General features: G+C 44.0%; 1 protein-coding gene across 4 annotated transcripts in view; it reads left to right on the forward strand.

The window, feature by feature from the left end:
* Window positions 1–12703, forward strand: part of DDX11 (DEAD/H-box helicase 11) — a 176640-nt gene that overhangs the window by 130599 nt on the left and 33338 nt on the right. For all 4 annotated transcript variants that reach the window (XM_068277660.1, XM_068277657.1, XM_068277658.1 and 1 more), the window contains exons 14-17: window positions 5665–5732; window positions 7491–7529; window positions 8643–8763; window positions 10806–10937. In XM_068277660.1, the coding sequence (XP_068133761.1) occupies window positions 5665–5732; window positions 7491–7529; window positions 8643–8763; window positions 10806–10937 (360 nt within the window). The remainder of the gene's footprint in view (window positions 1–5664; window positions 5733–7490; window positions 7530–8642; window positions 8764–10805; window positions 10938–12703) is intronic.

The following is a 12703-nucleotide window of genomic DNA, read 5'->3' on the forward strand; positions in this document are numbered from 1 at the left end:
CCGGAGGCAATTAAGGCCTTCAAAACATTGAAAGCAGCTTTCTGTTTCGCCCCCATTTTGCGTCATGTTGAGTTGTTGACGTCATGTTCATCCTCGGCCTCGCCTTGCATTTCAGTGCGAGGTGCATTTTCCACAGAAAAAGGTTGTGAATCCGGGCACAACATTTGTGGCTGTTCCATTGACCTTTCACAGGTAGAAGATTGTGGGGGCGGGAATAGCTCCTCCGAATAGCCCATTGTGTCCTGAAAACTACTCATTGCATTGCTTTGCGCACGCATTTTTTTGTCCTCATGCAAGGCCTGAGTTGCGCCTGAAAGCGTGGCCTTCTCCTCCTGCGCCTCCTCCTGTTCCATCACGTCTGCTGCTGCTGGGTTAGCGTTGCCGCCCGATCCCTGTTTATTGAACCTCTTATCTTTATTACATTTATGACTGCGTGGCGGTACAAAGCATGCTATTCGCACGCTTCTTGTCCTCATGCAAGGCCTGGGTTGTTGTGTCTCAAAGCGTGGCCTTCTCCTCCTGCGCCTGCTCCTGTTCCATCACGTGTGCTGCTGCTGCTGCTGGGTTAGCGTTGCCGGTCCCTGTTTATGGAACCTCTCATCTTTATTACATTTATGACTGCATGGCGGTAAAAAGCATGCTATCCGCACGCTTCTTGTCCTCATGCAAGGCCTGGGTTGTTGTGTCTCAAAAAGCGTGGCCTTCTCCCCCTGCGCCTCCTCCTCCTGTTCCATCACGTGTGCTGCTGCTGGTGCTGGGTTAGCGTTACCGGTCCCTTTTCCTGGAACCTCTTCTCTGTATTACATTTATGACTGCATGGCGACAAAAAGCATGTTACCTGTGCAAAGAAACATGACATTTTCCACATTTAACAGACAGTTTTTCCTTTGAAACTTTACAATCAATTTTCTCAAAAACTATAAGCTCTTTTTCAAATATTTTTTTTTCCTCTTGTACCCACTCCCAAGGTGCACATACCCTGCAAATTTGGGGTATGTAGCATGTAAGGAAGCTTTACAAAGCACGAAAGTTCGGGTCCCCATTGACTTCCATTATGTTCGGAGTTCGGCGCGAACACCCGAACATCGCGGCGATGTTCGGCGAACGTTCGCGAACCCGAACATCTAGGTGTTCGCCCAACACTACTACCAATAGCTATTTGCTATTTCTTAGCTGTACTACACACACAATTCATTATATTATACATTTTTTACTTTAGTGTTACTTTGAGAGGGAATAGAAGTGAAGGCGGTGCCATTTGTCATGGGGGCTGATTTGTAGTTATATTGATGATGTTGTCGCTATAAGTTGGGTTCACACAAAGTACTGATTATTTGTTTTTCCTGTTTACTGTCCTTCCTAATTTATGACATCTACCCCTGGCATACAATTTGAGAAGTGATGCTGCTTTAAAACATTTTTCCACCAGAGCTGAAGAGTTTTGCTGAGTACTGTACACTTCAGCAGTCATTCCACTGAGAAGCGGAAATAGGGATTGCAGGAGCAATCTATGAAGAGGATTACTTTTAATGGAACTTTAATATGCTCAGCTGAGTAGATAGCAGGTACAGCAAAGCCTTAGCCAATATAGCTGGGTTTAATGTGCTAAATTGCAGAACAGAAGTGATCCAGCAACCCAGGAGTGGATTTATTCAAGAAAAAAACTGCGGTTTGATGGTAGATGTTTGCAGCCATCACCTGGGTCATATTATAATATAGCGAGGGTTAGATAGTGTGCATCACATGCAGCACCCACAGCAAGAACTTAGGGCCTATTTACACTAGCCGCAAATTGTGGCTGTTTTCTGCACGCTATCACATGCAGCAAAAAAAAAAAAAAATTGCAGACTGCATCCAAATCTCTATAGCCATGCGTGTCTCAGCTATAGCAATTCAGCTGTGGCTTTGTAGCAGCACAGGTGCCGCGATTCAGAAATGGACGCGCAGAGGCACCTCTAAGCAACAGCAGAACAGACAGTTGCCTGGAGTTGAGATTTATCTAGAGGGTGCTTCCAGAAAAAAAAAAGTTAATTTTTCCTGTCCTTAGAGACTGAAAACAAAGGGTGCCGAGAGAAAAAGTTCTGCTCTCTGCACAGTTCTAATGAAAGCATCTGCTCAGCCACTGATAAGGAATCATACAAAGTTTTTTTGTAGACAAGATTTGTTGGCATTCCCTAATCAGAGTTATCTCTGGATCTCCAGTGTGTCTGTGCACTCTTATCCGGCCCCTCCCCATACCAACATGCTGAGAGAGAGGAAAAGAAAACACAGATCTAAAGAGGAGGCATGCCAGAACAGACTGGCCAGGGGGGAGATTTTCCCACAAACTGCCTTTCATTTATTGATTTAGGGCTAGTACAGTGCCTGATGCATTAAGGTTTTTGCGTAAGGCAATGTGAAGCACTAGGCTGGCTGAGAGAAATAAAAGTTCAAAAATTATTGGGGTGGGGGTGTATGGTAGGGAGGAGGGGGGGGGGTGTAAACAGCTGGTAAATGTACACAGCATAATGCAGAACAGAAGCTGCCAACGTAGAAAAAAACTGTCTGCTCTTTCACCATTGTAAAGACTGCATGTGGACAGTTAGATAACGTATTACACAGGTTGAAAAGTTTTCGACAGTCCCTAGACTTCAGGAGGGCTGCTGGCAGCCTTGTGTGAGAAATTGGCAGGGACAGGAGTCACATTACAGGCAAGTCGCCTCTGTGTGATGTGGGACTGCAATACAGATGAGCTCTCTGCTCCCTCTCAGTATTTCTCCACTCCTCTTCTCTCCCTCATTTACCTTCCTTTCCCCCCTTCCCCTATTGCTGGCTGTCTTCTTGTCACACAGGAAAGCTAAATAAAAGTGCTTTTCTCCCCTCTCTCTGGATAGTGTAATGGTTAAGGGTTCTGCCCCTGGCAAAGGCGACCTGGGTTCAAATCTCAGCTCTTCCTGCTCAGTAAGCCAATACCTATTCAGTAGGGGACCTTGGGCAAGTCTCCCTAACACTGCTACTGCCTACTGAGCAAGTCTGGCTGCAGCTTTGAGTCTGCCAGGAGTAAAGCGCAATATAAGTGTTCTTTGTAACCAATCCCCCCCCCCCCCCCAATCTTACCCTCACAATTTAATCTCGACAATCTTGTTATCAGTAACCCTAGCCTATAGCTGTGAATACATGCATTCATTTTTACCGACAGATTGTTTCACTACAATCGAATCTGGTGATTATTAGCCACTCACACTGATCGCCACAGGTTTAAGTGACAAAATAGCTAGAGGCGCCCCTGTGGATGCGGCACACAGTGGAAACCAGCCGTTAATCTAGGAAACTGCATTTATTGAAAGATACATTTTTGTTGTGTGCTGGACATGACCCAAACTTTCAGCATCCCCACTGTGATCTGATATGGTCCAGCCAAAGGTTGCAAACATTTGCCAGCTAATAGCGGACAATGTTTAAAAATGCCCCAAATGTATGTAGCCCCGCCCTCACAGTGATGTTTAGCCTAGGCTGATTAACTATGTGGAATTCTCCACCCCAGAGCATTCTCGGAGACCAGGTATGTTTTGTACTGGCTTCGGAACTTTCAGTAACCATACATTCTGCAGAACTTTACCCGACAGGACTAAAGATGTCACCTGTGCTAAATCTCAGAATGTAAGCCTGCGTACACACTGTCCACTTATGTCGCCTGTTGGGGATCAGGAGCTGATCCCCTCGGGTGACATCGCTGGCTTGGGCTGCACACACGCGTGTCAGCTGTGTTGCAGTGCAAACAATGAAATTGGCAGGGGGATCTGCATCCCTGGGGTTGAGTACAGCGGATCCGTCCAGCGGATTGCTTGTGGGGTGGGCGTCCAGAGTCGTCAAGTGCCGTACACACACCTGATTATCGGTCAATAACGGCCGCCTCAGCCAATTTAAGTCAGGCGTGTGTACGAGGCTCAAGTCTGGGTGAGGAAAGATTTTACAAACGGCAAGCACTGATTAAATAGTTTATAAATGAATATTGCAAAAAAGAAAAATACACACTAAAGGGGCCCATACACTGGTCGATTACAGCCATTGATCGATTGATTGATTCTATTTCGACGGAAATTGATTCTTTCAAATCTAGCGATTGATTTCAATTGATTTGATCTAGCTGACAGGATGGAAAATCTAGGCTGATCTGCTGCTGGCAGCAGATCACTGGCCCGTAGAGTTGCATTGGATCTAATAGTCCAATAATGCATTTAGATTGATTTCCAATAGATTTCAGAATGAAATCTGTTCCTAGTGTGTGGCACACATCAGATAGATTCCTGTTCGACTTGACAGGCATCTGACAGAAATCTATCTGATGGTTGAATCTGCTGCAAATCTATCAGTGCATGGGCACCCTAAAGCTTGGTACTAATAGATTAGCGGTAGATGATTGATTGATTGATTATACTCCTGGCGTACCATTGTCTACCAGTAGATACCAGATAAGATTCCAGATGTTGTCTAGTATTAACCGGCTGTGACGCTTTGTATCTCCCGTTCTCATTGCTTGTTCTTAAGGTGCCCATACACTGGTCGATTTTAGCCTTTGATCGATCAATTCTATAGGATCGATCAGAAATCGATTCTATCAAATTCCCCATTCGATCGATTTTGATCGATTTCGATCAATTTGATCTATCTGACAGGATTGAAGATCTAGGTCGATCTGCTGCTGGCAGCAGATCAATGTCCCATAGAGTTGCATTGGATCTAATTGTCCAATACTGCATTTAGATCGATTTCCAATAGATTTCATTCGGCACACATCAGATAGATTCCTGTCAGATTCGACTTGACAGGCATCTGCCAGAAATCTATCTGATGGTCAAATCTATTAAGGTAGCCATACACTGGTCGATTTGCCATTAGATCGACCAGCTGACAGATCCCTATCTGATCGAATCTGATCAGAGAGGGATCGTATGGCTGCCTTTACTGCAAACAGATTGTGAATCGATTTCAGCCTGAAACCGATCACAATCTGTTGAGCTGCTCCTGCCGCCTGTGCCCCCCCCCCCCCCGTATACATTACCTGGCGCTGGCTCCCGGGCGTCTTCTCCACGCTGCACCGCACCGCTCTGTTCTTGCTCCATCCCGGCGCTTCCTGTGTCACTCCGTGACCAGGAAGTTCAAATAGAGCGCTCTCTATTTGAACTTCCTGGTCACTGCAGTGACACAGGAAGCGCCGGGATGGAGCCGGAACAGAGCAGTGCAGCGCGGAGAAGACGCCCGGGAGCCAGCGTCAGGTAATGTATACCTGATCGGATCGGCCGCCGCTAGTGACGCGCACCCTACCCGCGGGCGATCGAGGGTAATTTCCCGCACGGCGCGATCGACGGACCGATCCGATTTCGGGAGGAAATCGGATCGGCGGGTGCGTTTAGCGCGAACGATTGGCAGCAGATTCGATCCCAGGATCGAATCTGCTGTCGAAACGGCCGCGAATCGGGCCAGTGTATAGCCACCTTAAGTGTATGGACACATTTAGATCAGGCATATATGTTTAATATTCAGTTGATATTTATATTAAATATTTATCAGGGAGCTGTCGTTTTTTTTATAGATTTTCAGTGGATTCTAGGTTTACATTGAATCGGTTGTGTAAAAAGTCCATTACAAGAAGCACAACTGACCTCTTGTGGTTTTTTTCTCCAGGCACCTCTCTGAAATCCATTAATGACTTCCTCTTCTTCAGTCAGGTTGACAATATCAACCTCTTCAAGGTACTTTTTATTCATATTTAAAGTGGCCCTGTGCCCAAATCCTCTGACGTAAATCAAACCTGTGAAAATACTATGAAAGTTGCCATCTTATCAGTAGTGTTAGTGTTTGAATTCTGCATCTTGTATTTGGAAACCTGAATTCTGTCAAACACTGCACTTCAGCACCCAAGCTAGTGGACAGGGTCAAGGGTCTGCGGCGCACTTTGCACTTCACCAGGAGGGAGCATCGGAGTCACGTGAAGGGCGGCATAAGTGACCTCCTCGTGACCCCGTTCATTAGCGTGAGTTCTGAAGTGCAGTGTTTGGCATAATTTGGGTTTCCAAATACAGGATCCCGAATTCGAACACTTTATCATTGCCCCTTCTGTTCTGGAAAAAAAAAAAACCTAACGTCCCCTCTTTTAGAAGCTATGGGGTAAAAGTCACACACAGCAGAAAATATAAAAATAGATCCCAGGCACACTTCACGGAAACCCAGAGGATTCAAATCGCCCCTCTGAAAGAGAGATTATTGGTGCAACAGATTTTTTTTAGACTTGAGAGGTATGCAGGCAATCTTTTGGACAATCTGTTGTTCCTATTGATTTCCTGAAAGCTAATAGATTGGACGGGAATGGCAGACCAAGATAAATGTGCGTACAGTGGTTCTCTTGTCCGATGTTTTTGTCCCTCACAAACACCCTTGGGTGTACACTGAAGGAATTGCGCCAAAACAGGGAGGGCAGCCATATTTACTCACCAGCCGCCTCATGCCCACATTCGCAGCCATAACCATCCCATATCCATGCTTATATCGATTGGTCCTGTACAACACACAGCAAGATCCTCACAGGATTGATTGACACTTACCAACACATCCAATCAGTAAACTACTGAGACAGCAGCCATTTCAGATTGCTCTTAACGAGAATTTTCTCCCAATCAATGGATGATCCAGTCATTTTGATTGCATCTTTTGTTGATCAGCAGCCAATATTGAATGGTGTGTTTAGGGCTTAAAGCGGCACTACAGCGAAAAACTGTAAAATTGAAAATATGTGCAAACATATGCAAATAAGAAGTACATTTTTTTTTCAGAGTAAAATGAGACATAAATTACTTTTCTCCTATGTTGCTGTCACTTACAGTAGGTAGTAGAAATCTGACAGAAGTGACAGGGTTTGGACTAGTCCATGTCTTTATAGGGGATTCTCAGGGATATGTTTATTTTCAAAAGCACTTAGTGAATGGCAGTTGCTCTGTCCAACTGCCAAAAAACTGTGTAGCGTGCAGGGAAGCTGGCCAGCATCATTGTTTAAATCCTTTTTAGGGAATACCTTTATAAAGAATAAAACCCTTGCTGAGAATCCCCTATGAAGAGATGGACTAGTCCAAAACCTGTCACTTCAGTCAGATTTTTACTACCTACTGTAAGTGACTGCAACATAGGAGAAAAGTAATTTATGGCTTATTTTACTCTGGAAGAAACATACTTCTTATTTGTATGTTTGCACATATTTTAAATTTTACAGTTTTTTGCTGTAGTGCCCCTTTAAATACATCTCAGCTGGAATTTCAGTACACGTGAAACTTTCTGGCAGCAACACAAATAGTGCTATTGAGGTGTCACTCCTGGAAATGGCAAGGTTAACAGGTTGTAGATTATAGTGGGGACAGTGATGTGAATTGCGTGATGTACTCTGTGGTTCTGTGCAAAATTAGTTTGCTCTATATGTAAACAATATATAAATGCATAATAATGGTTTGTGTTCTGCTTAGGTCCAGCGATACTGCATGAGGAGTATGATCAGCAGGAAGGTGAGGACCTTCACTCTATCGTGTTATGTAGATCTATAGATAAACTGGCATACGCCTCACAGAAATAAACATGCAGACAGATTCCATCCTACTTTATCAATTTGTTTTATGATTGCAACAATATCTGTTTATGGTACGATTACAGCGTCCTTTATCTTTTTTTTTTCTGATTGCAACAATATCCGTGTGTTTATGACATATGCTCTGGTATTTAGTTAGTTCCCATCTCTGGCATTATCCTGATTTTGGCTTCAATTTGTTGGCCTATAATTAATTGCCCAACCAGCTGCTAGAGTTGGTTTGTTTATCCTATGTAGTATGCTTTGCTTGTTCTGAACTGTGAGTCTCCTTTAAATCTCTGCCTGCTAGGCTTTAGACTCCCAGTTCACCATCACACCTGCATACACTTTGCTAATTAAAGGACAACTGTAGTGAGAAGAATACAGATAACTTACCTTGAGAGTCGGCAGCCTCCTCCTCCACACAGTCCCCGGTCCTCCTCTCCTCGCTACTACCAGACCTCAGATCAGAGGCGACCCACAATGCTGCAGTGAAGAGAGGAGACCGGTTCCCCTGGTAACAGCGCATATACATGAAGTAAGTACTGTATATGCGCCGCTACAGGAGCCGATCTCCTCCCCTCACTGCAGCACTGTGGGTCGCCACTGATCTGCTGTCTAGTGGTAATGAGGCAAGGGGGACCGGGGACTGTGTGGAGGAGGCGGCCTCTAACTCACAAGGTAAATGAGCAGTGGCTGGGGAGGGTGGTGAAGACACTGCCTAAACCACGTCATTCAGGTGGCGTCATAGGTGGACTGCCCCTGACTACAGGTGCTCATTGAAATAAAAACTGCAGGTGAGACTCATCTGCATTGTTGAGGGAAGCTTTACTGATTTTCACTTACCTTCCTTTCTGCAAATCTTCAAGGGCAAATTTTAACTGTGTCATGTGACTTCTTAGGAACTCAGCAGGTAACTGTGTAGTTCCCAGAGGATAGAGAAACTAGGGGTACACTTCCTCCTTGACAACTTTGTTGGACTGATTACTAAATTGAATTTAAGTTTTTTTTTCCCGTTTAAAACTCTCACTAATTGGTTCTCTTTATGACACAGCTATTTGGCTTCATGGAAAAATTTCGGGGGTCAGAGGTTGGAGCCCCCATCAAAGAGAACCAAAAACCAGGAGGCTTGCAGCAGTTTCTACAACACCTTAATCAGAAGAGTCCAGCTGAAGGTGGGTTACAGCAGAGGATTGTGGAACCTTTAGCTAGAACTCTATGCTTATTTTCCTTTTTCTAATCTTGTGTTTTGTCTGCCTTGATTTTTATTGCTGTCAGGGGAAAGATTTCCCTCCATTTCTGTATGTAAATAGAAATGTGGGACTCTGACCAGTATGGATGCAGACACCTATCCCCGCTTTCCAAAACAATAACTGTTTTTCCTGCTTTCTTTGATTTTGGTACACAGCAGGAAGCGAAGGGATTTTATAGATGGCGGAAAAAGAAAAGCGAGCGGAACACACGGCAAGAGTGATTGAAATCTACTGTACTCCCTGGCAGGAATAACAGCTCCCGAGTCCCAAACAGGGCATAGATTTTAATCACTGCCATCCGGAAGCGGTAATAAAGCAGTTCTGCATAAATATTAAAGGGGAACTTCAGCCTAAACAAACATATTGTCATTAAGTTACATTAGCTACATTAATTAAAATAGATAGGTAATATCATCTCTTACCAACCCGGTTTTAAAAGAACCGGCAAATGTTTGTTATTTCATGGGGGCAGCCATTTTTTTCATGGGGCAGCCATCGTTTTGGTTGAAAGGAGGTGACAGGGAGCATGAGACACAGTTCCAACTGTCCTGTGTCCTGATCATACCTCCCAGCTGCGCGCTAGGCTTCAAATCTCAAGTTTAAAAAAAAAAAATGCAACAATATCAGAAATCCCATCATGCTTTGCACAGCATCAGGGGGAAAATGCCCGGGCAGTTTTCTTCTGTGCAGCTAAAAATGAGTTTTGGATAAGAAAAACAGTCCTGATGCTGTGAAACTGTTAAAGAGACACCAAGTCTTTTCAGGGAATCGTATCGAATCAATTACAGCGACGACCCCAAATGATCGATCGGCAGTTGGATTGTATCATTAATGGCACCTTTAGATGGATTCCACAATGTTGGAGCTTAGTGTTCTTTTAGGCACCCAGTATAACAAGTTAGAACTCTTTACTGAAGGAAAACATGCAGACATGTTCAGGAGTGGTGAGTTGCTTAGAACATAGAGAATACATCATAGCTCTCAACTGTCCCTCTTTGGGAGCCCTGTTCCTCTGTCCCTCTTTCCCCCTCATTTGTCCCTCTTTCAGGACTTTGTCCCTCTTTCTATGTAGTTCTCTACTAAAAAATGTGTTTGACTCTAAACTTTATTCCCGTCCTTTAAATTGATATATTACTAATTTTAAAACGTTGATATGAAGGAAAAAGAACCAGGATAGAAAGTACCTGGGTGGTTTGAATTATAAAACCACATATATTTCTTATGAAATCTTTATGGTATGTGTGACTAGGGGTGTGACGGGGCGTGATCAGGGGTGTGGCAGGGGAGTGGCTTAAGTGTCCCTCTTTCTCATCGCAAAAAGTTGGGAGGTATGATACAGAGTGAATACAGGAAATGACAATCCTGTTCAGATTACCATCAAGTTCTACACACAGTGACATCTTGTGGTTGTTTTACCACTAGGTAATAATACTGTTGATACTCCCACACACAAGACGTTCGAAACATTCATTTGAGAACCTTCCTCATACCGGCCTGATTATATCACACATCTTCTGCTGATTTGTCCGCTGCACATTCATTCTGTGTAGAATAAAGGAGGGGAAAGCGCCGGCACTGCTGTCATACACTTTATTCCAAGATTATAAAAACATCAGAGAATGAACATTGTCCGTGCAAAACGTAAACAACACATACCCTGGGTGTCTGTGGATGGTGCGGTGGGCGCAGAGGGTGCAGAGCCTGGCGGCCATTTCGCGCGTTGTGCGCTTCTACGGAGGCTACTTTCATTCTGTGTCTCTCTCTTTTTACCATATCCCAAACCACCCAAATTCTTGTACAGTGGCTCAAATGAATTTGTGATCAAATTATAGAATCAGAGAAAGTGGCGTATTTGTTTGACCTTTTGCTAATCTACTCACCAACAGTCATTTTTTCTGATGAAATCGTGTCATGTATATTCTAGCAGGATTGAATGAAAAACCTTATTTCTGTGCCGTTGGCAGCTGTAGGAGCCCCCGAGGATGGCGGAGAGAGCAGCAATACACGCAGTGCCTCTCCTCTTATGCAGATTGAAGGCTTCTTGTCTGCCCTGACCAACACCAACCAAGATGGCCGCATCATAATACAGCTGCAAGGTACGTCATGCCCTCCATCACATCTACCCAGCTGTTGGCAGACACATCATGTACTGTACTGGTAAAATGTATATTTAGGAGCAGTGTCAAAGTGGATCCGAGATAAACTTTTACTCGTTGCATAATTGTGTTCTTTTCATATAGTTTATAGGGCATTCCTCAGCCAAATACTTGTTTTGTTTTATTTTAATACTTCAATTCCCTATAAACTAAACAAGCCTCGCCCACAGCTCCTTTTGTGCCTTGGCACTGTAGCAAGGGCTTATGGGAGCTCAGTCTGGGCAGGAGGAGGAGGAGATTACTAGCCATTGATTTCAGAGGCAGAGGGGAGGAGGAGAGAGGAACTGAATTTACACACAGGCAAGCTGATAGCATCTCCCGCCTGTGACAAACAGAACATGGCTGCCCTCATTGTATCACAAGAATAAGTAATCATAAACTTTTGAAGCTGTTTGCAGCTAGATTTGCTGTGTAAACTATTTAAACTTTAGATAAGATATATAGACAAGTTACTTGTAGCAAAGGCATGACTCAATTTGCGGCATCAATTACTTTGTTTGCAGCATTAATATCTGGCAGATTTAATCATAATGATCAAATTTATCAGAGATTGATGACACAACATGGTCACCAGTTCATAATTTCGACTTCCGGTCAATTGAATGGGCACATTTCATGGGGGGACAGTGGGGGGAGCACATTAGGTGGAGGCAAACTCTACAGATTTCAAGTCTGTGTGCAGATGTGTGGCAGCAATATATCCCTATCTGAGGACTGAATCTGCCACCACATCTGTCAATGCATAGGCACCTATAGATGCAAAAAGTTGTGATTCAGGTTACAGGTAGTCCCCGGTTAACGAACGAGATAGGGACTGTAGGTTCGTTCTTAACCTGAATCTGTTCTTAAGTCAAAACACGGTGCCCTATCTGTCTCCTGTACCTCCTCTGTGCCTCCAGTGTCCCCCTCTCTGTCACCTCTGCCCTCTATACCTGCTTATACAAGTTTAAAAGCCATTTTTCTTTGCGTTTTTTAAAATCGATTTTCTTAAAAACTACAAGTCCAATTTGAAAAAAAACATTTGGGGGCTTGTTCCCATGGAAACACTGAATCCATGCCGTTCGTATCGGGGGGTCGTTCGTAAGTCGGGCGTTCGTAAGTCGGGGACTACCTGCATTTCGATGCCCGCGTTGTACTGGTTACAGACTATAACGCTTGCTGTATAATTTGGATGCTGGCAAAAGCCGGAGCCCAAATTACTAAAAAACAAAAACAAAAAACAACCACCGTAATTCAGGTGATTACGCGGCCAAAAAACAAATTAGGTATTCAGAAGAGATGTATATTTATTTTATTCCCCAAGATTGTCAAGTGCAGGGAGCGCCATCTTTTAGCTTCTCCCTGTGCCCAAATTACATGTGGCAGATATATATGTATGCAAGACTTGTCCCCACCTTCCTTATTCTTTACTCATAACAGGAAGGAGCTTATCCAATTATTCCTGTGTGGAGCTTTGCTTACTTTTCAAGAGCCTTAATAAGGTGGGAAGAGCTAACGCCACAGTAGAGTTGGGTTTTTTTCCCTATGTATTTCTATTGCATTAGTCCTTGTTAGTTTGGAGGAAAATGTAGGAAGAACTGCACATAAACGTCTGCTCTATTATTATTATTATTTAGTATTATATAGTACTGACATCTTCTGCAGCGCTGTACAGTGTATATTGTCACTTATCTGTCCCTCGGGGGCTCACAGTCTAGTCCCTACCA

This window comes from Hyperolius riggenbachi, chromosome 3 (genome assembly GCF_040937935.1).
Source record: "Hyperolius riggenbachi isolate aHypRig1 chromosome 3, aHypRig1.pri, whole genome shotgun sequence".
Classification (NCBI taxonomy): domain Eukaryota; kingdom Metazoa; phylum Chordata; class Amphibia; order Anura; family Hyperoliidae; genus Hyperolius; species Hyperolius riggenbachi.